Raw genomic sequence first — 25,891 nt, 5'->3', positions numbered from 1 at the left:
GAGGAACCTCTGGACCCCTTCTCCTGCTTCACCTCACCTCGTGCTGGGATCAGCTCAGGACAGCCCACTCGTGCACCCCTCGACTGACCTAGCTGTGCCTTCCTCCCTCCTCCTCCTCGTGCTGTGCCGGGTGCTTTTGCTCAGCTTTGCTGGAAACAACAAACCCTGTCCAGAGCCCAAGGGCACGGCCCCCACCCCAGCACATTGAAATGCTTCCTGGAGCTCCTCTCCATAATGAAGTTAGAAGGACATCATCATCCTGCCAGGCTCCCTCCACCCCCCAAGATCAATAACTAATGCTGAACTCCAGATTTTATCTGCACTTTGCAAGGGTAACAAAATAACACCACCCTTTTTTTTTTTTTTTTCCTTTCTTTCCAATTACTGAATCCTTTCAAGATTGACCCAGTAATTTTCAGCTCTATGAAATTTTAAGCAGTGAAGAAAGTGACAGAAGTGATCTGCCAGAATGTTGGGAGAACTTTTGTGTGTGGTTTTCAGAGGACTGCAGGAATACAGTAGTACAGAAATCGAGGATCACCAACACTTTCTTTCAAAAAAAAAAAAAAAAAAAAAGGCACCTAAACAAGTTGGCCAAGGGATATTTGTTTATCAAGTGCTGGTTTTTTGTGTGCCCACTGTCACAGCCAGAAGAACCCTTGGAAGGAGACATCCCAGTGATTCTAGGGATTGTCTTGCCTACAACACACCAAAACATAACCACTCCAATTAAACACAGATTTTGCAGCCTGCCTTTAATATGGCCCAACAGATCAGCAGGAAATGCAAGAGCTGAGTCTTATTTTCCTTAGAGAACATCCAGGAATAGCTGGACATTAAAATACCCCTGGCAGAGACACAGCATGACTGGCCTGATGGCATTTTTAAGGTTATAGAATCATAGAATCATTAAGCTTGCAAAAGACCTCCACGAGCAAGTCCACCACAGAGGCAAAGTGCTCCATGCCAGGCATGAAGCTTTATTTTGGGTGGGTTTTCCAGCCAGGGTGAGCATTTTGAAAACCCCTCTTCCCCTGCCTGGCTCCATCCCTGCATCTCCACGGAGCAGTGCTGGTGCAGGTGAGTTACACTCCCCAAACACACACACACAGGAGCAACACACACATGCCAGAATTATGTCAACAAACCCTCTCCATTTTCTTGCAAGGAAATTTATCTCACCTCCTAGCAGTAGGGAGTGAATTTTAATCCTTTTCCCTTCCCGTGCCCACAGTGATTATTCCAGGCAGAGACTAAGGCAGCAAACCACAGCGGATATTTTATCTGCCATTTCTCCTTCCCGTGGCTAATTTGAAGATACAGATTGCAACCCACAAGTGGCTTTAAGAATTGCCATTAACACTGTTGCTGCACACTGGCGCATTTTAAACACGCTTCCAACACAATCAGAGTGCCACAATTTGTAAAATCTGGGGTGATTTTATCGGCGGTCGAGGCGGCAGAACTCTCTTCATCACCACAGCCCCGAGCCAGTTCATTAGGCTGATTAGCACTAGCTACCTGTGCAGAGCAGGAAAAAATGCCACAAAAGGCTGGATAAATTCGAGTGTGAAGATGAAGAGGACTCTTACTCTGCCTTTTGTAGTTGATTTTTCCTCCCACCTGCGCTTGGCAGGGTAAGGGCCCGGAGCTCACCCCCTCTGTCCTTGGGCAGCTGAGCAGCCCCTCTTCCCTGCTCACAGGAATTTTGGCTAATCCCAGCTAACAGGCAGCACTGCCCTTCATCCAGCAGTGGGTAAGCCTGTTCCCTGGGAGCCCAAGCAGAGCTGGGTCTCCTGAGTGCCAGAGAACTCCTTCCTTAGCCAGGAGAGGGTCCCCAGCCCAACCTGTCCCCAAAGGGACAGACCCGGGTGCACAGTCTGACTCAGGAGCACAGGGGAGGGTTTGGGGTAGCATCACCTCCACCCAGGGGCATTTGGAGCCTGCTTTTGGTCCTCAGGGGCTTTTAGTTCCTCCCCACTTAGACCTCATGCAAGAGCTTACCCTGGGGTGATAATGAAGAGCAAAATGTCATGGCTTGCATGTAGGAAAAACAAGCTATTAAAAAAATTAGCCAATGAAATAAATGCACAGAATTCCCAGGGGAAATAAAAAAAGTATGACCTGTTGCCTCCCATCTTCAACACACATAGAGGGAAAAAACCCCTTGTGGAAAACACAAAAGGTTTCGTGGCAACTAAGGTGCCCCCCAGACCTGCAGCCCTCATCTTCAGCAGACCTTTACTCCTGGTAAGTCACTGGAAAGATGTTTCTGGACCAGGACTGCATCCTGCGGGGCTCATTACCCAGGCTCAAAGCTGCAGGCTCCCCCAAGAGCCCAGAAACGCTGAAGCAGGGCTGCTGGAGCAGGGCTCAGCACTCCCAGAGCACAGACACCAAGTGCTTAGAGCAGCACAGAGCCAGGGACAGAGCGGGGTCACCTTGGCAACGCCAGACAAGCATCCTGCAGGAAGCTCAGCACGGGCTCCCACAGCCCTGCTCTGCTTTCAGCTCCTGCCCAGCCTGGGCACAGGGAGCTGAGAGCACTGAGTGGTGGGCAGGAACACAGCTGGCAGCCAGCTGGGAACCCAGCCCTGGATTTGGGACATTTCAGCAACTGGAGACCACCTCCAACCTGCTGAGGGTATGCCTAGCTGGGAGCAGAGCCCCCCGGCTGCCCCCAGACCACAGGGCCCTTGTGCCCAGCACCAGAGCTCCAGGCAGCTTTTAAATGCAACAAACAACTGAGATCCTGAATGGAGAGGAGTATTTATGGCCCATTTAAGGGTGATTTCATGGGGAAGCTGGAAAATTCACTGGATATAAAAGGAGGTTGTCACAGGTTGAACTTTTCAACCTAAGTAAGAGCTTTGAAGAGGTCCCTGGTACAAAAGGAAGGGCACTGGCTGCTCACACACCCTCCCTGGCTGGAAGAGCTGATCTTCCTCAGCAAATCTTTTGCTTGCTGCTGCTGAACTTTCCAGGGTACTACAATCCCTGCCTTCAGCCATGAGACTGAGCAGGAAAGTCACTCCTAACAAGAAAATCCACGTGCATGGGGCATTCCATGCCAACCACCCCTCCTCTGCTACCTGCAGGACAGAGGATTTAGTGCCACAGATTCAGCCATCAGCTCATCTCGCTGAATCTGGCTTTTGCTCCCCCATGCAGAAGCTGCCCCACACTGGGAGGTCAGAGCTCCCAAACTCTCTTACCTCTATGCCTGTTGGTCGTCTTGTCAAACATTAGCATGGCATCCTCTACCTGCAAGACAAAGAAGGGAGAGTTGTGCTTTAACACACGCTGGAGCTCAGACACAGCACGCACACCAGGAGGGGGACACGGGCAGAGCTCCTTGCTTTTGGCCACAGGCAGCTTCTCCTTCTGGAAACCTGCTGCCTTCCCCTCTCTGCCCTGGCTGGCAGCTGATCCTGAAGCAGAAAAGTGACCACTGAAATGCTGGCCCTAAACAGCCAAATATCTCAGCAGCTCTTCCACTTCACATCAATCCCTGGCCATGCCTCACCTTCCTTCTGCAGGGAGACCAGGAAGGGCCAAGGGAGGAAGTGTGGATGCAAATCAAGCCCATGACTTCTCCAAATTTAGAGTTCACTGTCTTGATTGAGAATTAGGTTAAGAGAGGTATGAGCAGGGTAAAATCTGGTCAGCCAAGAAAGGTATTCAGAGGTTTTCAAAAGGGCTTTTGGAAAGCTGGAGGGAAGAGGGGACAGGGAGGAGAAACTTTAATTCGCATCAGGCTCGGCATTTCCACTTCAGAAGAGAGATGGCTGATGAAAGTACTGAAGTGCAACCAAATTGCTTTCAACTTTCATTAAGATTTGCATGATTTATTCCACCTCCATTTAATCTGTGCAGCCACACCTAAAATTTTGCAAATACTGCACTGGGATGTTGTGCTGGGGTTGATTCCCCAGCATCATCACACCTTGAGCTGCTGTTCTGAGGCTGCAGGAGTGGGGGCAGCTGGGTCCCATGTGCCACTGGACATGGCCTGGGCAAGCTCTGAGATGAAATTACAGCCTTGCAATTCCTGCTGGAAACTCAGGGATGATGAAAACCTGTAACACTGAGTTACACAAGGTGTTGCAGGAAGGAAGGAAGAACTTTAAAGAAAAGGTTTTATCCTCCAAAGGACTCCACTGCTTTTGTGGGGTGTGGCTTCAGGATTTTTTGTTTGTTTGTTTGAAGTTTTTGGATTTTTTTTCCCACCAGTAATTTTTCTGTACTTCCTTGGGCTTGTGCTCTGGCTTTCAATAAATCATTTATTTTAGCTAAGTGATTTACAATGCAGTTACATGCTCTCTTCATCTCAAAGGGTCCACCTGTAGAGTCCATCTGACCCCCCAAGTGTCCACTTAGGCAACAGACAGACATCCAGCCCATGTCTGTGAAAAATTTTTCAGCCTTGGCTGGGGAAAAAGAGTTCGAGAAGGTGGTGAAAACACAAGTTGAACCTCCCTGAGGTTCTGAAGGACTGTAATATCTTCCAGGAGATTGTAAAAAATATAGTGCAGCAAAACCTTACGTGATGCCTGAAATTCATCTGAAAACCTGCATCTGCTTAAGTTGTTCTTAACTTTTTTTAGTCAAAATGGTTTGCAGAAAGTGCCAGCAATGGCCTGAGAGTGTGCAGAAATGCAGGTCTCCTGATACCCATCCTGACTGAGACCTAAAGATGCTGATGCACTGAAAACCCAAAGTGCATTAAGCACAGAGCTGTCTGTCCTGCTGTCTGTCTTCCCTCCAAGGGGGAAAACTCACCAGGATGAGCAATACCAGGAGGCAGATAAGGACCAGGCTGCCCCTCACCCTGCTTATCTCTGCTCCAGGGTTATGTTTGCTCAGCAACCTTTATTTTTGATTCTCACAGGTCTTGGCCTCACTGGAACCAAAAATTACAGATTGCACCTGCTGCTGCTTCCTGGGGCATCACAGCTCCCAGTGTCACCCTCTGTCCCCACCCAACCCCTGCTGCAAAAGGTTTAAAATTGAACTTTTCTCCCTCAAACCCCATCCCAGAGCCTCGAGAGCTCTTGGATGTGCAGGAGCACAGCCCCAGGAGCCCAGAGAGGTGCCCTGTCCCCCCAGCCTGAGTGCAGGCTCTCCAGGCTGGACTGCCCAAATGACACCTCCTCCTGCAAGGACATTACTGGGGACCTCAAAAAGGCTGCTGTGCTGGTTAGGGAGAGAAGAGATGCTCCAGCATGGCCATGCCTCAGCCACTGCTGGCAGCAGCAGAGCCCTGAACCTCCTGTGCAGCCTCACAGGGCTCCTCCAGGAGCTGCAGGGGCTCTGCAGCTCCCTTCCCTTCTCCCACCTGTCCAACACAACCCCATCCTCTGGGCAAACAGGGCTTTGTGCCATGTGTACCAAGCTGGAATGATGATCTTGGCAGGGATCTTTTTTATGCAAATAAATCCCTATTAGCAGTAAGAAGCACGGGCTGCAGGGCTAATCCAGGAGGGAGGTTTCCTGGGGCCCCGAGGAGCAAAGGCACCCCAGAGTGGGCACTGCCCCCCTCCAGCAGCACCAACTGCTGGGATCAGGGCCGGGCAGCAGCTCCTGGAAAAGGGTCAGCCCTGACAGTCCACAGATGAAACCTGCACGGGGGGAGCGTCTCTGCAGCTGAGTTCAGACGTGGCCCGAGTACGCCTTGAAGAAAAAATTATCAGTGGGGTGTTCTTTGAGCCAGCTGGTGCCCTTTCAACAATGTCTAATTGGTTATCTTTTCTCTTTCCTAAGGTCAGAACATTTTATCTCCGTCTCTGCCCTTTCTGTGCTTACCCCACCCTGCGTTATTTTTTAGGGCAGCCATTGTAGCAGAAGAATAGCCTCTTTCCTCCACAGTCCGGTGACACAATGAGACTTCTCGAAACCTCCTGAATAGATAAAGTGCAGCGGCAAAAGGAAAATTCTATTAACGCTTTGCAAAATAAAACATCTGAGAGCTGGTGAGACAAGCAGGAGAAGAAAATCAATACGGAGAGGGCAGCGCGCTTAGAAAAACTTTTCACCAGTTGCAAAAAGGTGGCGAGGGTATGGGAGGGAGGGGGGAGAGAAACTTATTAATGCAGAAAACCCATCAATGGTATGGAAATCTGGCAGAACAGCAAGAACTCAAACTAGAAGAATTTGAATATACAAAGGGCTGAATAGAATGAGCAAACCACAGTGCCTCACACACACAGCCCGTTTCTCACGGTTCTCTGTGAAGCAAACACAAGCGGCTTGTTCAAGTTTTCATCAAGGAGAAATAAGGGACACAGTCAAGGTAACCGGCAGTAAACCCTGCAGTAAGCAAATTGATCCCTATTTCAGGGAAAGGGAAAAAAAAACCAAGCCACAGCCGAAACTCGAGTGCATCCAGGGGCTGTGAGTGCCCGAGTTAACCCCCTCCTCCAGCCCCTGGCTCCACCAGCGTTTTAAAAAGCTCAACTGCAACTTTTCCAGGTCTCAGCTCAAAACATGCGGCTCACACTCCGCATACAAGAGGCGAGGAAGGTTTTTCCGGGGTTAGAAGTGGGACTGGAAGATGGAATTGCCACCTGCAAGGCTTGGCCATCACCACGTGCTGCTGGCTGGACCCCACCCCCAGCATGCGTTTTAAAAAGCTCAACTGCAACTTTTCCAGGTCTCAGCTCAAAACATGCGGCTCACACTCCGCATACAAGAGGCGAGGAAGGTTTTTCCGGGGTTAGAAGTGGGACTGGAAGATGGAATTGCCACCTGCAAGGCCTGGCCATCACCACGCGCTGCTGGCTGGACCCCAGCCCCCAGCGAAGCCCTGGATGCCCCAGCAGAGGAGGGGGAGCTGAGCCCCCTCCACCCCAGCAACCCACAACCCCAACCTCCTCACATGGATCCATATGGAGGCCCAAAGGAGCTGATTAAGGCAGACTCACTCTGGCACCAAGTCAGAGTTACAAAATGAACAGTCTCAGGACTTAGGGTAACTAAAAAAAAAGAAGAAAACAAAGACTTGCCAGCGAACACTGGTTACAAATGGACACTTCAGGCCCCCAGACTCCTCTGTCCCAGCACAGCCCATCCATACAGCCAATGCAGACCCAGTTTCCTACATAAAGCCTAACTAATGGGCTTCAGTTTATTTAACTTCTTTTTTTTCCAATCCACTTGGGGCTCTGAGAAAAGGAAGGGCTCTACCACTTCATTACTCACTGCCTGGAAGGAGGAATAGGGGAGAATAAGAGGAAAGAAAAAAAACCTGGAGGAGCCAAAGGCTTTAATAATCCTAACAGTTCCCAGGGTTATTTAAAATATGCCCAACCAGTTCACAAAAGGCTTCACGGAGATAAATGTATTTGATTTCCTTCCACTTTAATGGAGGCATACATTTAAAGCAACAAAACCAGGGTGACCTAAATAAAATGACTATTAATTGTACTCAGAAAGTCTCTGAATTTAATGCAAGTGATCTAGCCCAGCACAAGAACACACAGCGTTCTCCAGTCATTCCTCCTACTTTCCTCTTTGGGATTTTCAACTCCTCTTTTCCACGAGGCAGCAGGAGCTGCTCAGACCTGGCACACTGTAACCAACAGGCTGAGTGCCCTGCAAAAACCAGCGCTGGTTCCAGAAGAATCTGTAGGATGGTGCTGCAGAAACTGGAGCACTGCGCTGCCACTGAAAGCAGAAGGACCAAACAATTTCTTTTTTCCTGGAAAACTTTAAGCCTCATCCTGTATCTCTCCAAGTGCACAATGCCAGCACAGGCACAGATCCAAGAGGTGCCCATGGACCCTCGTTGTGAAGCCAACCTCCCTGTGAAGGGTGCCTGTGTGTCCAGGAGCAACTCCCACCACCACTCCCCACCTCCATGTCCTGGTTCTTCCTTTTGAGTCAAGTTTCCTCACTGAGCAAAACTTCCACAATGAAACCACCAGAACTACACTGAAGGGACACACAGCAGCCTCTGTGCCTCCTCGTGCAGCCCAGGAAGGCTTTTCCTGATCCAAACCCTGAGTTTCCAACACATCCAGAGCAGGTTGAGGTGTTGCTGTGCTCCCCAAAAGTGCCCCCCTGGGATGGAGGTTGTTTTCCACTCCCAAGCAGATCTGGCACTATGCTCTCCATCCCTCCAAGGTAAAGAAGAATTAGGGCAGACAAATGGATTTACACCTGGAATGGATCACGGTGGCAATTCCAGCTGGGTCTGGGGAGGGAAGGAATTACTGAAGGACAACTTTCAGCCCTCACAATTCGGCTGTGCCTCTCCTCCCTCCATCCCCAACTCGTGAACTTCACAGGTCTATCACCTCTCCTGCTCTTCCAAGAAAAGTGTGCTGGATATTCTGGTCTAATTCCTCAAATTATTTATCCACACCGCACAACTCCTCCAATATTTTGTTTTCTGAAGCAGAAAAACCTCTTAGCTGCCAGTGAACTGTCAGGTGCTGTTATTTTAAATGCGCATGTGAAATCCAAGCGCCGGCAACGCTCCTACAGATTTACAACCTCCCCCCACATAAATTAAGACAAATGCCTATTGCATGGCAGACAATTTGAAATGGCTCCCCCACACCAGGCCTCTGGGCTTGATTACAACAGAATTAAACAAAGAAACAAATTATCCCCCCTCTTTCTGTCGCACACGCTCCCCTCCTCCCAGCACAGCTCTGTCTCCTGCCCAAGGGCTCCCCCAAGCCCCCCTGACCACCACCCAGTTCCTTCAGCAGCATCCCAGCAGGGATGACCACCCCAGACCCAACCCAGAGCGTGGCTGGTCCCTCTGCCACCACCCTGGCACGCTGACCCCATCCTGGCCAGCGCTGCAGGGACCTCCAGGCTGGGAGTGCTGCTGCAGCTCCCGAGGCAGCCCTGGCTCCAGCTCCCTGGTGAGGGATCCTCCTCCTCTGCGGAGCAGGCAGGACGTGGGCTGTGTTCCCTGGGGTGCTGGGGGCACAGGGTGAGCTCCCTGGCTGAGCCCTCCCTGGTGTGTCGCGGTGACAACCTCCGGAGCGCGGGCTGACGGATTGTGCACCACGGAAACAATCAATGCCATACTGTGCAAGCACACATTCCAGTGCTGGCAATTTTCCCCCCCAGCAGTCAAGGCTTTAAAAAGTCTTCTTCAGCAATTATAGCTAATAAAACTACAATTTTATTCAACACACACATATCATTGTAACTAATTTTGCTCCATCAGGGCTGAAATTAAAACAGTCATTCAATCACGTTAATCTCAGGGCTCGCTCACCAGCCGTGACATGGCAAAGAGCATCCCCAACGCTTGCCAAAATGCTCTGTGGCTACTGTTGGACTTCAAAATGCTCCTGCAAAACACGAACACGTTACTCAACGCTTACTCTACCAAGGGGGATGTAAGAATGACTAATGCTCTCCAGAAAAAACAGCTTTCCACAGCAGGACAAATTAAACATGACTTCATAGACGATTTCTCATTAATTCCTTCTCTGGCTTTAATAACAGGGAGTATTGATGAAAGCAAAGCTCCCATCAAGTTATAAACTATGTGAGGACTCTTGGAGTGTTCCTCTACCTGCTGTCTTGACTGAGAGCTTCTCTTGTGCCCCCCAGATTTCCTGCACCTGCTGACTAACAACACAGGCTCCGGCAGAAAACCCCACCAAACCAATGAACAACTTAGAAACATAAAAGCAGTTTTTTCCTCAGCCTCTGGGGCTGCAGCAGAGGAGGTGGTGAGAAGAGGAAGGGAATGAAGGCAGGCCAGTGGCATAAAGTAATAACCTCTCCAGCAGCAGAATGGCTGGGAGTGGATAAACTCCCAGGGACAGACACTGGGGTCCCTGCATGAAAATGGGACACAGACCTGGGAGCAGCCTGGGAGGGAGCTCCTCTGCAAGGAGGGGTCCCTCATCTCCCAGTCACACCACCAGGTATTCCAGGGATGTGTTCCACTATGGAAATGGAGCTGCAGACAATACAGAGAGGCAGAGCTCCCTCTCCCAGCGGCAGGGCAGGCGTTTGCTGGCTGTGCTTTTAGGAACAGCAGAGCTGCCTCGTCAGAGCCGAGCCTGGGCGGGGGGACTCTGCAATCAAGTCCTGCAGCCAGGTCTAATTGTCCAGAACGATCCCTGCCCCAGCACAGGCAGCTCTCCCCTGGGTCCCCTCAGCTTGACAGGAAAATAGGCTCCAGTGCTGCATTTCTGAAATGGATTAAGAGAGGCAGGAGCCAGAGGGACATCCCTGTCCTCCTGCCCTTCCCCAGGCCAGCAGTGCCACAGGGAACCAACGTCCAGCTGCACTCCAGAGCTCTGGGACCCTGAGGGAATGGGGTACGGGGGGTACACCTGAGCACCCTGCAGCAAGGACCTGAGACTCAGCTCCTCCAGGTCACTACAGCCACACAAACCCCCAGGGACAGGGTGAACAACCCTCCAGGTGCTGTTAGAGCCCTTCACCGATGGAGAACTGCCCCACAAACTTCAGACTCCACTGCAGAACAGCAGTGTCCTGCTGAGAACGGGCAGGGCTGTGGCACTGCCCAAAGGCTCACGGCCTCAGCGTCTCCAGGGACAGCAGCATGTCCCAAAGTGCCACCATCCAGGACTTCCTGCATGCCTGAAATAGCTCTGGACGGTGACACAGATGGCACGTGTCATACAAGCAGATCAAGGGCTCCTACGATGACACATTTTGTACCCATCAGTGTAACACACACATACTGACCTGGCCACAGACAGAGGTGCCACAGCAGCTAAAACCAGTCACCCAATCTGAAACTGGGGTTAAATCATGGAGCTCCTGCTACCGCCCTTCCCCAGAGAGGCAAGAACAGAATCCTGTTCCAAACATCTGCTGGACAGGATCCAGCCTCCCTTACAAACACTTAATTCACCCTGCCTCAAAACATCCTTGTGTTTTACCCATCTAACAGACAAGGAAGAGGGTGGGACTAGAAGGGAAATTGAGTTACAGGCGTTTTAGTGACCTGCACGTGGCCCCAGAGCCAAGCACCATCCTGGAACTCTGCCTTCAGCTCCCTGCTGGCATCGGGGGATCCCCCTCCCACACTCATCCTTCTCCAGATCTTTACTGAGGCCCCCACCTCCCTGCACACGTGCACAGACTCTGCATTATTTCCTGCAAACTTCCCCAACAACAGAACATCTTCTGGCAAGCGTTTTCTTGTGGGATCCACAACTGAGTGAAGAACCCAAGCTCCATCATCCTGCTCCATGTGCCCTCCCCACCTGCCTGAAGGAGCCATCATCAAACAAAAACCCGAGGCAAAGCCACACAAAGGGTACTTTCTAAATGCACACATAGTAATAATAATAATAATAACAACAATAACAATAATAATAATAATTTAAACTATTCTTTTGGGGCTCACACTGGGAGGATCCACAACTGAGTGAAGAACCCAAGCTCCATCATCCTGCTCCATGTGCCCTCCCCACCTGCCTGAAGGAGCCATCATCAAACAAAAACCTGAGGCAAAGCCACACAAGGGGTACTTTCTAAATGCACACATAGTAATAATAATAATAATAACAATAACAATAATAATTTAAACTATACTTTCGGGGCTCACACTGGGGCTGTTGGGTTTTACAGGTTTAAGCTTCTGATGCTGAAAGGCTGGAGAACTTCTGCTCTTGCTGAGAGTTCCATGCACACACATCCCTCAGCTGGAGCTTGAACAGATCAAGTATCACAGGAGTCACCAGCACCAAAGCTCAAAGGAGCTCAGCTCCTTGACTCCCTCAGGTGCTGCCAGCCCAGGTGGGCCCATCCAGGTAAGTGCCCAGGTGCCGTGGGGCAGGGCAGGACGCTCTCCTCCCCTCTGGCAGCACGGCCATGCCATGCTGGAACATTGCTCCTTCAGCATTCCAGGCAGCCAGGTGCGAGGCGTTGGTGATTTTACTTTCACGGAACATTAGGCACCGTCAGCAGAAATAATTCTTCCTCCCTTCACAGTGCTCGTTTGCATATTAGCGCCGCAAAGTCGCAATCTGTTTTCTTTTCCAAACAATATTCGGAGGTGCTGCCCACCAGGCCTGGCTGGAGCTGATTCTGGAAGTGCCAGGGCTGCTCCAGCCCCAGCCAGAGGAGGGGCAGCCTCCTCTCCTGACCCCTGCCTGGAAAGCCAGATTTAACCACGGGTCCTCCCTCCTGGCTGCAGCAAGAGGGACGATGCCATTTCATTTAATCACAGCACCAGTTCAGCACCAGCCTCCCTCCTGGCTTTGCTGCAGCCACAGCTCTCAAGTCCAGAGGAGGCCACCAAGATGATCAGAGTAGGTTTAGATGGGATATCAGGCAGAAATTCCTCCTTCTGAGGGTGGGAAGGCACAGGGTGCCCAGAGCAGCTGTGGCTGCCCCATCCCTGGAAGTGTCCTAGACCAGGCTGGACAGGGCTTGGAGATCCCTGGGACAGTGGAAGGTGTCTCTGACCATGGCAGGGGTGGCACTGGATGGGCTTTAATGTCCTTCCCCACTCAAACCATCCTGGGATTCCATGAATAACCTGTGGGCTTTCACTGAGTGCCCTGAAGCCACACAGAAACCCAGCTCAGAGCCTTCCCTGCTGCTGAGAATACCGAGAAAAACTCTATTCACAAGAAACCCGGGGTGTTTTCACAGATGCCTTTGCAGCAGAGTCCCAGGGCAGGCCAGGCTCAGGGACACAGATCTGATTAAGAGACATCCTGAGCAAAGTAACAGGATCGGGTTTAAAGAGCTTCCTGCTGCCCTTCCGTAAATACCTGCTGAATAAGTGTGAAGATAAGACAAGGATTGCATTACGAGGCTTCCTGATGCATGAAGGGCTTTTTTATTGCCCAGATTTGAAAAAATAAAAGGATGAACAATTGCCACAGCCAGCTCCAGCTAAAGGCTCAGCTGCAGAATCAAACTTCAGTTTATTAGCAAAGGAAAACTCATCTAAGTTCTCTTTGACTGTAATGAAAAAAAGTTCCATTTTATTTCCTGCTGGATCCTTTTTTCTTTTATTGTTCTTTTCATATACTGACTTGCATATTAAAGAATATTTTTCCAGGGCTGTTTGTTCTAAACAGGACTGTCCTCCCTTGTTTTTCCACCCCAAATCAAACACAGTTTATCTCTCCACATTTAGGGATTTTTTTAATTTATGGGAAAACCATTTGCAAACCAGACCCTTGCTGTGACAATGTTGATGATGCTGCACTCAAGAAGGTGCCTTTTTTTGGCCTGGGGGTCCAAGCCCACCCTCCAACCCTGGCTTTGCAGCAGGTGGAGGATGGTGGCTGGGGCAGCTCTGCCTGTGCTGAACACTCCAAATCCTCCCCCCTGCACAGCTGCTGACAGGGTGAGCGGTCAGAGAACTGTACCCTCACCAAACTCATTACACTGATGACACGCCACTTTTAAAAATGCCTTTGAGGCTGTTGGAGCAGTCCCCCCACACAGACAGGCTGCTTGCTCCAGCAGCTCACAGCACCCACACACAGGAAGCAAAGTGGTTCTCCCACTGCCACAAATTAATGATTAGAACAGGAGAAGACAAGTCCCTGGCTTTGCTTTCAGAACCTGCTTGGACAGACCAGAGCTATGCCACTCCCAGAGCTTGGGATGTGGATTTTCCTGAGCTCAGAGCCCCAGCACATCCCTGCACCACCCACACCCCAAGTGTGAGAGGAGAAATAACCAACACGAAGCATTTGCTCTGATTTCTGCTGCTCAGGGCTTTGGACTCTTCTTTACCTCTTAAAATATCCCAGTTAGTCTTGATGAGAGGGCAGGGGCCCAAAGCACTTGAGGGAATGATTCTTTTAAGCCTGTTCAGGGCAGAAATCATCATTATGTTAACTGTGGCTGCAATCGCCGCCGCAGCCCCGGCTTACAGAATGGGAAGCAGGGGACATAAATGCCACTGCCATCACTCAGGGCCTGGGGACACTCGCTGCAGCCTGGCCCTTCCACCCCAGCTCAATCAGGGCACTCAGGAACCCCAGTTTGGGCTGCTGGGATGGGATTTTCATGGACCACCTTGATTCTCTTCCCTGCAGCTCCACCTCTTCCCACTCTCCGGTCAGGCTCAATAAATGCTGGGAAAGGCAATCCTCCAGGAGAGCAGGCTATTAAGGCTGAATATAATATTCAAAAGAAAGCAATTAGTGGTGCTGCTGTGCTGGGCACAGCTCCTGTCCCCCCTGCCCTCGGAGGTGTGTGCATCCCGCTCTGCCCGGGGTCAGCGCGTCTGGAGAGGGGCTGAACGCGCAGGAGCCACGGGCACTGCTGGGTAAATTGAGTTTTTACACGTGTCAACAACGCCGAATCTCATCGGCTTGACAGAGCCTCACCCAGGCATCTGAAACCAAGGTTCAGCTGCAATTTTTAATTACCCCTGGCCGGCATGGGGATTACAGGGTAATCACCGAAGCCGGGATCCTGGAACCACAGTGCTCCTCGTTTAAAGCCTGCTGAAGGAAAAACAAGGGTTTCTGTTCTGAGAGGGGGTTTTGTTGTTGAAGTCAATTCAGCCTCCTTCTCCTGACATCACCAAAGTGCTTTCTGCGAGAAAGAAGCAATTTTCTTTAGTTTATAAATGAAAATTTAAAAAAGAATCCTCCCTCCCACTCTTATTATCTGTGCAACGAGGACTCAAGGCACAGGCAGAGAGGGAGAACTGTCCACACAAACACAAGATGGTTGAATAACGTTTTACACGTGAAAAAGGCCCAGACTTTTCCAAAGGTGCCATTTCCATGTGTGCTGAACCTCTGGTGGCCACATGCAGGGGATATGTGTCTTTTCTGCTGTCTCTCCAGTCTCCCCAGTCCCCAGATCCTGCTCCCCCGAACTGCTCCTGAGGGAAGCTCCCACCTTTTCACTCCTTTTTCTCCCCCGGCCCTGGAGAACAATCCTGCCCTCCTCCCTCCTCCCTCTCCGCAGGGCCCAACAGCTGCCTTTGAAGGGTTTGTTTGAAACCTCTCGGCTTCAAACACTTTTTATTTCTTGCCCAAAAGCTATTTGAATGGATTATGTCCCAGTGATGAATCTCTCCTAGAAACGTGACAAGAGCCTCTTGAATCACGGCAAACAGGCTCGGTAAATCAAACAAACGGCAAAAACGGGCAAAGAGAGGATTTGGGTGTTAAGAATGAGGTGACAGGTCCACACATCAATCCCTCCTGACTGACAAGATGTCCTTCCAAGATGCCAGAGATATTTTTTAACTTTGCTTCCCTGACTCCGCATTATTTCACAGAAATAACGCCAGATACAATAATTAAGCCGCGATCTTGGTGGATTGTTCACAATGATAATTCCACCTTTGTAATTCAGCTTCAAATAAACCCCCTTTGTTCTGTCTTATTACACAGATTCTGGTATCATTCAAGTATATTAACTGTAGCCTATTACTGTCACACAAAAATGCTCCCTGAGCCATAGCAAAAGGCTCCCCAGACAAAACTTTATGTCATGTTAATCCAAGCTTTAATAACGATGAGGATATATAACTGTATTCTAATTGTGCTTTGTGTTTCTGCATACAAAAATCAAAAAGTATCACAAGTGACAGAGGCAGCCTTCCTCCAGTCCAGCACCAGCTCCTTGGCAGGATGGCTCTGCCTCCCTCCCTTCTCAGTAAAACAGGGGCTAAAAGCAGTGGGGAGCAATTGCAGCCAAATCCAGCTCATGCCAAACTCGAGCCTAAGGCACAGAGGGAAAACTGGGCTGCTGGTGCTAAGTGCTGCGGCTGCTACTGCAACAGAAATTAATACCCTCTAAAACAGCACTTAAACAGGGATAATCAGTATTATGGAAATTGTACATGTTTAATTCTTGAGTGTCTGCTGAAAACATTGCGTGATGAAGGACTGTGGGAAGTGGAGCGTTCATTTTGGAGCCAAGGCTTAAAATAGGCAAAGGGAAAAAAAGGAGGGAAAGAAAAGGAAAGAAAGAAAGAAAAATAACCTGGAAACAAGCAATGAAAAGACTCACAAATTTATAACTGGGCATTTCCAAGTGGTGGCTGCAAGCTGGGAAATGGATTTAAGGGAAAGTGGAAGGCTCTGTCGCACCCGACAAGGCTGAGGCAAATGTTCCCTTCAGTATTTTGCTTGTGCTTTTGCTAACCCAGTTTTAAGTGCACTGGAAATTAGATTTATCCCCTCCCATAAGTAAGGCCACAGTGCTGATCTCACACCCAGATCCACAGCAGGCTGGAGCAGCCAGATTTCAACCTTGCTGCTCAGCTGGAGGACACAGCCCTTTGGACTCCTCCTCATCTTCATCCTCTGCTCATTTTCTATTGCAATCCCCCCATCTTATTCCTGTAAAATTTACTTCAGTGCAGTGTTCACCCAGGGGTGTTACTGGGAGCTCAGAAGCAGCATGTGAAAGCAGTGAAGCTCCAAGGGAATGGGAGAACGAGTTTGATGGATTTACCTCGGAAAATACCATACACCAAACACTCTAAAAAAGTCACCTTCTTCCAGCTCCTCTTTCATTCAAACCCTGAAGTTCCACAGCTCACCACTTCCAAGTCACAAGAGGCACTAAAAACCCACCAGATCTTCAATATAAAGCAGCAAAGTATTCATTAACCTGCTGACACTGCAGCTTCCAGGTTCCATGTTTTGAGGGTGTTTCCTACAACATGTTTAAAAAATGAAAATGAACAGTCTTGTGTAAATCACAAGATTCCAGAAACTGGAGTATTCAGAAGAAAAAAAACCATCCACTGAACAGCCTGAAACTCTTGATAAATCATGAAATTTGGCAGGACCCATCTGACAATGTTTATTTTTTTTCCCCCCAAAGTTGTACTATGCTCAACATTAGATCAAAACAGTTTTCTTTGGCAGACACAGGTTCTGCTCTGCACTCCCCTTCTCCCTAACACACCATATGGACTGTTCTTAATGAAATATATTTAGAGGGATAGTGAACTAGCTCAGCACTGGTGTAAGTGCTGCTTCTCTGCGAGTCAGGGACTAAAAAACATCATGTGTTTTTGGAACTATCACTTTTGATTTATAAGTCCTTAAAAGTGCAGTCAGTAAGCCGAGATTAAAATACCAAATAAAGCTTTAGTGATAGCAAACACACACACACATACATATATAAAGTAAAATTGCTGCTATTTTTACAAATTGCCTTTAAGTAGCACAATATAAAGAGCCCAATGAAATGAGAAAAACTGGCTTGGACAGCTTCAATACAGAAAAGATAACGAGACAAGAATTTATTAAAAAGTGAGAGGTGTTTTATTCTGCAGGGAGACAGGAAAGGCATTTCCAAGATTTCTAATATGTTCATAGGATGGGTACAATGCAAACATCCACTGAGCTGGAAAGGAAGGCTGTACCATCACAGGGAGGCTCTCTGCAGAGTGAACTGAGGGGATGTTTACTGGTGGATGGCCATGGGGAACTGGGGCCAAACCCCAGAGCAGGTCACTTCAGCCTCCCTCCAAGCCATCTGCCTCCAGCAAGGCACTGGGCACCCAAACACACCAGGCTAAAGGAGATTCTTTTTTTAGAATGACCAACTCCTCTGCCCAGAGCCCAGCAACCACCTCGGGATTTCTATGGACTTAAAGGAAATCTGCCAGTAATCCCATCAGCAGCAACAAGGCTGCAGTCTCCACAGCACAACAAATCTTTTAAGGAGCAAAGAGCTCTTATTCTGGGGGAAAAGATCTGTGTCAAGACACTTTCAGTTTTGCATTTCCTCTCTCCCTCTTCTTTCCTCCTCCTGGAGCAAGAGGCAGGACGGACAGGCATTATCTAAAAAAAATCTTGCAGCGTAATGTCAAGATCGATATGTTGACCTAACAAGTAATGCCAGCCTTAGTAGTGTCTTAATGATGTGATCATTATCTCCTTACCTGAGTGCAGCAGCACTTAGCACGTGGGCCAGCAGGAAGGCTGAGGACTACCCAGTGCAAAAGACCACAAACACTCCCCCATATGCAGATCCCATGCATTTGGTGTCCCCAGGAAAATAAATAAATAAATAAATTAGCTACCCATGCTCCTGAACATCCACAGTGGGCTCAATTAAGCAGGCACAGCAGAACAGGTACTGCTGCTGTGGAAGAGCTGCTGTTTGCCTCTGGGAAATGCAGCCTCTCAGGTCGTTTGTAGCAAAGTCTCACAGATTTGTTTCAGTGGTGCAGGGATGCCTGGAACTTATTTGGAGCAGGGAGAGGGACAGTGACAGCCTGGAGCCCTCGCTCCCTGCCTGAACATAGCTGGATTGGGTGACTCTGGGGGCTTTGCTCTCCTTCCTCCCCTTTTTCTGGGAAACACTCAGTTAAGACACATTCACTTTACAGATCCTGTCTTCCTCAACTGCTGTACCCAAGAAGAATCACATTTCCCAGAAATACTGGGTCTGGAATGAAAGAGTCTTGGCCACATTTGAAGTGTTTCACTTTGTCCTCACGGACATCACAGACTGGTCAGTACCTGCCTGGCCACCGCTGCTGGTGCCAGCTCTGCCAAGAGAAAACACTGTCCCCTCCTTGACAGCTGGAAAAAAAAAACATTTTCCACAGGCAGCTCTCGCTGGCCCCAGCAATAGCAGAGGCAGGACCACGAAAGCAGGGACCACAGGATCATGGAACCAGAGTGGCATGGGGTGGAAGATCATCTTATTTCCACCTTCCACTGCTCCAGGGAGGCAGCCCCAAAGCTGGCATTGAGATGCTGGGGTTTGTCTGTCTCCAGGGAGAGGCTGAGCAGAGATGTCACAAACACAAAGCACACTTAAACAAATTTCCAGACTGAAATGTGTGATTTTTGGTCTAATTCCAAAACTCGCTACCTGGTGTGAAACACCTCTTTCAGTGGCTTGTTCTGGCTCTCCCTGGACAACAGCAGATAAAGAGGCAATTTATCATCCAGCTGAAGGCTGTGTGCCACACTCTGTCCTCCCCAAAGCTCCCTGCTTCGCAGGCTGACCTCCCTGCTCCACCCTGAGGTGCCATAGCAACATGAAATTAGCACACACACAACTGCTAAATGAATAATTTACTGATTTCGTAAGAACCTGACTTGCAATTTATAGTTCTATTATCTTTTATATCCATGTCTTAACTCCTTTTGTAAAAAGGCTGCAATCAAGCTAAATAACATTTGAAAATCTAATAAGCACATCCAGATTCCGTGCTCTGGGGCGAGGGTGTGCAGCCCTGATGTGCCAGCTCCTGTGTTCACTGTGGGCTGTCCCCTGGTCCCCTGCACTGGGCAGTGCCAGCATCCCCTTCCTCTCCTCCTGCCAGTGATTCAGGCCCCATCAGAAAGCTCCAAGCAGCATGCAGAAGTATCTCCATCCTCAATCTCCCAGCTGGGATTTTTTTAAGGGCAGCAGTTCCTCTGGCTGCAATGACACCCAGGTATAAAGCAGATCTGAAAAGGCTCCTCCACCCCTATCAGAGACACCCTTCCAGTGACCCCACCGTGTCTTGCCACTCATCCTCCATTTGAAAGGCATTTATAAAGGCAGTATGGCAAGAGATTTGCTTCCAGAGTTATTTACTTGTGTGGAACAGGCTGGGCTGCTGTTGTTACGTGCAGCAGGACGGGTCTCTCCACTGGGGACCCCTCACACACCCCCAGGAGCTGCAGATGCTGTGGGTGCAGCTCCCCACCCTCCACAGTGCCGAGAGAACTCACTGAGCATCTCCCGAGACGCTGCTAAGCAAACTTGCCCAGGGAGCAGCACAGCTTTCCTTTGATTGCTTTGTTTTCCAGGCTCTATTCCTGCTGGAGAGCTACTCCTGAGGTTTAGAAATTAAGAGCAGTGCAGCTATTAAAGCCAGCCTTTCTGAAGGAGGTGGAGATTTTCGAAGATAACTTCCCATGGGGCGGGTGGGTAAGAAGCCCAGAGAGGAGGGGGGAGGCAAACCTTGCCTTGGAGCCTGGCCTCACCTGCACCTCCCAAAAACTCCTCCCAAGTGCCTGGCAGCACAGCAGGGCACAAACAACATCCCCCAAGAGTCCACAGGCATCCAACAGGCAAATCACTTGGAGATTGGATTTAAAAAAAGAAAAGATGAAAGGGGATAACACAGTATTACTTATTTGGTATATTACTTGGTACTTATGATCTGAAACAGAACCAGGGAGGAGATTCTCTTTCATTCCACAGGATTTTATAATGTGAGCAAAGGGGGCAGGACCCAATCCCGGGCCATTCACACTGTGATCCCCAGGGATGCTCCAGAGCAGAAAAACCAGACTAAAGCTTGTGTGGACAAGGGTTGAAAGGGAGAATACAATATGTAAAAGACTAAAAGCTGTTTAGCATAACAAAACTGGCCCAACAACGCTGCTCAACTGCCAGACTCCCTCATTTTTTGGTCAGCTGTGAAAATCAGTCACCTGCTATAAGGAAAAGAACAGGATCAGGGACTGAGAAAGCAGCCCCCAAAAACACAGCAGACCAAATGAAAACAACTAAGCAGAAAAAACTCCCTACAGTGACCTGAGACAGGAAAACCTTCTGCAAACATCCTTACAAATGACATTAGAGCAATAAACCAACCTGCACACCTCTCACACTGTGGTGAACACAGATTTAACCAGCGGCAAGGAGAAAAAAGGGGAGACTTTGGCATTTGCTGCATGACTTGTGGAGATGGGATTTTCAACAAAGGGCTCCAGATTCCCACAGAGCTGCAAGTGAACTGGGTGGATATGACACAGCCACCAAGAAAATGAGAGGATAAATTTGGTAGGATCCTGTCCATCACACAAGCAAGGTGTCAAACAAGCTCCCAACAGTACTAGGGAGGGTAAGAAAAGCCAACATCACTTTGGGAGTACTCCAGGGGTTTTGGAGAAAGGCCACAGGATGAGGTTGCCTGAGACAGGAAGAAGCTCAGCTCTGAAGCCCCTTCCAGCATGGTGATCCAAAGGGCCATGACAACCACTGTGGCCCAAGGGACAATGGGGGGATTGTGGGGTAAATACATCCACGTGAGGCAGGACAGTCATTAAATGCAATTATTTATTTTTCAGCACCTTCAGAACACACAGATACCCTCCACAAAGACAGAGAGATGGAGTTAAATGCATAAAAAACTAAGCAAAAACCAGAACTGTGCTGAGCTGCACTGAACATACCTTGCTTGTGTGTTATTTTTATTAATACAGTTGGGACTAAAAACCAAAATGTGTCAGATTCCAGGAACACCGGAATAGGAAGAAAAAGAACAGTTCTGTTTAAAATCTCTCCTTCCTCTCCCTGTTTATTGCTCCCATCTCTGTTGCTGTCTCAAGCCCAGCTGGACAATAGCAAACAAAGGCTGGTTAAACCCTGTTCTTAGTGTTTTATTCCCCAAATGCCCATCACCTACCAGAGAGCAGAGATAAAAGTGAGGAGTTTGACCTGACCATGCTCACAATACAACTCCTTCCCCGTCTTCTGAACAACATAAAAAGGATGTCAGGAGAGCAGATGGATTGGAAGGGAATTTGGAAAACAACAATAACAACAACACAATGAAACCTGAGACCTAAAAGCTGTCTCCATCCAGCTAAAGCTCCAATCCCCCGGGATCACAGGGCGCTCTTGGCTGTGGGAAGCAAAGCTCAGGCTGCCACAGACACCCCAAAAAACAGTCACAGCAGCTCTGTGGGGTGAGGGGAGCAGAGCACCCACCACAGACACTCCGAGCACCTCACACACAGCAGGGCAGGGTTACAGTCAGTAGTGAGAAGGAACCCTTCCCTGTGAGGGTGGACACAGGGTGCCAGAGGAGCTGTGGCTGCCCTGGGTCCCTGGCAGAGTCCGAGGGCAGTGTGAAGCAATCCCTAATAATGAGAAGGAACCCTTCCCTGTGAGGGTGGGCACAGGGTGCCAGAGGAGCTGTGGCTGCCCTGGGTCCCTGGCAGAGTGAAGGGCCGGGGGCTGCAGAGGGGCTGCCCGAGGCCTGCGTGCCAATGACCGCGGCCCGAGCTGGCGGCGCTGCTCTAACGAGCTCCCTCAGCTCGGTGAAAAGGAATCCCCAGGAAAACAGCCTCGGCAATCACTCTGGGAAGGCCCGGTGGGCACAGCGTGGAGGAGAGCTGGCTGCCACCACGGCCCCCGGACCAGGGCCCCTCTTTGGCGGCGGGCTCTCCCCGGCTGCCGCGGCCCCGCCGGGCTCTCCCCACACGGGCACTGCCGGGCCTGGCCTGCACAGGGCACAGCTCTGCCTGCCTTGGACTGCTCCTAAACCCTGAGAGCCGCAAAAGGGATTAGAGCGAAAGGTTAAATTAACAACGTGGCGGAGAGCTGCCTCGGTTTGGAAGGGTTTGCACGGAGCAGGACCGCCGTCACCCCCAGAGCTGGATGGGTGTTGGCACCATCACCCTGGCAGTGGTGCTCGGCCTGCGGAGCCCCAGGCCTCCCTCCTCTCTGGGGGCACAGCACAGCCCCCTCCAGGCTCCTTCTGCCCCCTCAAGAGCTCAGCCCATCCCTGGAGGAGAAACCTCCTGCAGCTGCAGCACAGCCCTTCTGCTTGGTGCTCTTCTCTGAGCAAATAGCCAGAATCTTAACAAGGGTTTCCGGTTTAATTCCTTGTGTGTTTGATCACAAAGCACACCGCACAAGGAAACAGCCCCGTTCCTGACCAGCAGAGCTGAGGTTGGTGGGGCGGAGGCTCCCAGAGCGTCCCTCAGGGCTGCCAGTTCCACCTGGGAGAGCCTCCATACCTCCAGCACATCTGTGTGCATCCTTCACCATCACACAGCACATCTGGTCCACACCAGGCAGCACAGCACCAGCTCCCAGCCAGGAGAAGGAACCCCAGAAAACTCTCAGGAAGTAAAAAACATTGTTAACGAAATATGCTCCAGTAATGGCCCAAACCACTATGTTATACAAGAGACACACAGCAGAATTTAAAGGAATTACTACATGGATTTAAAAAAAAAAATTACATAATGGAATTCTTTCATTTAAGAAGCTTCTTTGCAAAAACCAATTTCTTGCCGCTTTGATTCAATTCAAGATGCTCCAGAACATCCGCACGGTGATCAAAACAAGATCTGGGGGTTTATAATCTCCAGAGATGCAGGGATGGGGAAAGGCAGGGACGTGCCACAGGCCTGGGCTGTCTCAGCACAGAGCACACTCCACTCTGGTCCCTTCTGTCCCTGCTCCATGAACACCTTCCTGCCAAGTCAGCTCCTTCAGCTGGCACAACACACAGCGGGTTAAATCTGCCTTTTCCAGCCCAGAAATTAGATTTCTGACAAGAAATCTATTTCTTGCAGGGGCAGCATCATCGCTGGAGAAGTGTCTTCATTAGAAGCTCATTTCATGCCAATGAAGTAACTTCCAGCACTATGTGATGTTTGAGAAGAAGATGCAAATCACGGCCTATTGCTCAGCATGTTTCTGAGTGCTGAACAATTCCAGCTTGTTTGACAACTATTCCTTAAGATGAAGCTAAACTGCCCTTTTGTGCCAATTAAAGACTCACCAGAACACAGTCTGAACCTGCATTACTGTTTAATAAAAAGGGGAAGAAACAATTTTCTTCCCTTTAAAAAAAAAATACAAACATCTTGCTAAGGACTCTTGTGACAGGAGGTCTTTTTCATTAAGACTCCCCAGCAGTAACCATGACAAAAGACAGTTGTTCCTCTAGGCAGATCAGAAAATGATCCTCCTTCCAAAGCCCCCACATGCACACTGCAAACATCTCCAAACAGACAAGGTTCTCCAAACCCAGCACTCCAGAGGCATCTGGAAATCAAAGCAAGACAAAGCAACCTACAGAGCCCAGTTCCTCCAACTGTTCAGTGAAGGAACTCAACAGAGAGGTGGAGGTTGGTGTGGGCTTTGGGGTTTTGATTATTGCTTCTTTATACCCAGCACTCTTTAAGAGGACAGATTAGGAGTCTGACAGATCTGAAACAGTAACAAAATTCTGGCCAGAGCAACCCTGTGAGAAACCAAACCGAACCAAACCAAACCCAGGAGACACCACAGCATCCCACCAGCAGCGGATGCACTGCAGAGCTGCCTCCACAAAGGGCTTCTCAGATGAAGCAGGTTTAAGTGTCTTTGACATGCTGAGATAGTTTGTGCCTCACCGTGAGCACAGCTGATGATGCCAAGAGTGGTTTTTCTCTGCCACTTTATACAAGGTTATTTCCATTCCTTTTATTTTTCTAAATTGTTTCATTATGTTTGTCTAAAACACGTTCACTGCCTTGGAAAAACAAAGGCAGGAACAAGAGCAAATCAAGCCCCTCAATATGTTGTTCTGGAATTTTAAAAAAAGTGGGAGAGAGGAGAGCAGCAGCAGAAAGCAGCTGTCCAGCACTGAGCTTTGGCAGATGTGGAGTTCACAAACCAGAGGAGATTCTCCTCAGCTCTTGGCACCCCTGGGACACCCCGGTGCTGCCACAGGAGCAGCTCCTCTGCCTGGGGCCACCGTGGCTGGGGCAGAGCCCACAGCACTGCCAGGGGATAGATCTGAGCTGGGCTCTGCCTCCAGAACACCTGGCTTGGGTCAAGGTCAGTGAGAGCACAAAACAACATCTGGCAGATGAAACAGAAACCGTTCAGTGCCTTCCCCTTCCCTGGTACAGGATGCTGTGAGCAAAGGCAGGGCTCGCAGGGAAGCTGGGACAAGCTCTTGCCCAAAGGGAAGGGAAAAGAGAGCAACACAGGCTTGCATGAGAAGGACACAATTACCCAGGAGATTCCACTCAAATTGTGCTCCCTTGAGCTAAGGCAGCTGAAGGAACAAACAAACAACGAAACAACAAACCCCACATCACCAAAAAACTCCGCAGCCTCTTCCCAGCCGCTCTGTCCCTCGGAGCCCCTGCCCAAACCAGGAGGAAGGGGCTCTGCTGCCCTTCCTGAGCTGCAAAGCACACTGACCCAACACAGCTCGCCCATCTCCCACCCAAGGCTGGCTCCCTGCAGCCAGCTGGGCTTTACATAACCTCCCCACCCAGCCACAGCCCCAGGGCACTGGGGAATGTCTCTGTGTGCCATGTACGTGCATTTATTATGCACAGACCTAAATAGATAAAAATTCCTTCCCTTTAAAGAAGTGCCCCATCTTGGGGAATGTTTGTTTTGATTTTCTTTTTCTGTCAATGAATTTTGCTCGTGGCAATGGTTTAAAGCTGGACAGATTCCACACAGAAGCTAACCAAAAGCATTTGTTTCTCAATAAAAGCCTCAATTGGGAACAGGCTATATAAAAAATAGTTTTAAATGAAAGGGGGGGGAAAAAAAAGGAGAAAGAAAAAAGTCTTTACTTAGTCATGCAAATCAAACACTGTGGAAGAAGAATGAAATATGAGTGTGAAAATCCTGGGAACACGGCACTGGAAGGGACATTCTCTGTCTTACAGATCTTCAGTGTCTTAAGCAACAGTCTATGCTATTCCTTTCACTTACTGATAGTCTTAAACTTAATTTCAACCTCCAGGCTAAATCTATTAATCTTACTTCCTCTGGTTTCCTTGTTGATTCTGCTCCTCAGCCAAATAATCCTCTGCAGGTGCTGAACCCCAAGACACCTGGAGAGGCATCACCCCTCTCCTGCCAGCTTAAATCAACTCTTCCAGCTTCCTCCCTTTTCCCTCAACCATATTAAAAGCTGTAACTTCCCCATTAGGATCAATTTCTCCTAATGATCAGATTGTGTAAAGGCACCAGCACTTCCCCTTCTTTCCCAGAAGCACCCGGGCCTTTGGCAGAGCCTGCTCCCCTTCACACTCCAATCCTCCTCACAGCTTCTCCTAAAGCTATTTCTTTTAACGAGTCCCTGACGGTGTTTTAGTCCATTAATTTATCACACTTTCCTATTTCAGCCTTCGCTGTCATTTCCAGCTGCTCCTGTGAGACAGCTGGATCCTCCTCTGCACGACGCTGCTCCAGGCACCCACGGCCACTGCCTAGCCCTGCA

General features: G+C 49.5%; 1 protein-coding gene across 24 annotated transcripts in view; it reads right to left on the bottom strand.

The window, feature by feature from the left end:
* The window catches only part of MSI2 (musashi RNA binding protein 2), a 202,678-nt gene that overhangs the window by 76,558 nt on the left and 100,229 nt on the right, over positions 1–25,891 (bottom strand). For all 24 annotated transcript variants that reach the window (XR_005954155.1, XR_005954156.1, XR_005954157.1 and 21 more), the window contains exon 7: positions 3,216–3,264. Coding sequence is in view for 20 of the 24 variants with exons in the window: in XM_041425294.1 (XP_041281228.1) it covers positions 3,216–3,264 (49 nt within the window). In the remaining 4 variants the exon portion in view is untranslated. The remainder of the gene's footprint in view (positions 1–3,215; positions 3,265–25,891) is intronic.

The sequence above is a fragment of the Onychostruthus taczanowskii genome, unplaced genomic scaffold (assembly GCF_017590055.1).
Source record: "Onychostruthus taczanowskii isolate IOZ18803 unplaced genomic scaffold, ASM1759005v1 scaffold89, whole genome shotgun sequence".
Lineage (NCBI taxonomy): Eukaryota > Metazoa > Chordata > Aves > Passeriformes > Passeridae > Onychostruthus > Onychostruthus taczanowskii.
Note: the sequence above shows the minus strand (reverse complement) of the source record. Positions and strands in the feature narration are given on the sequence as shown.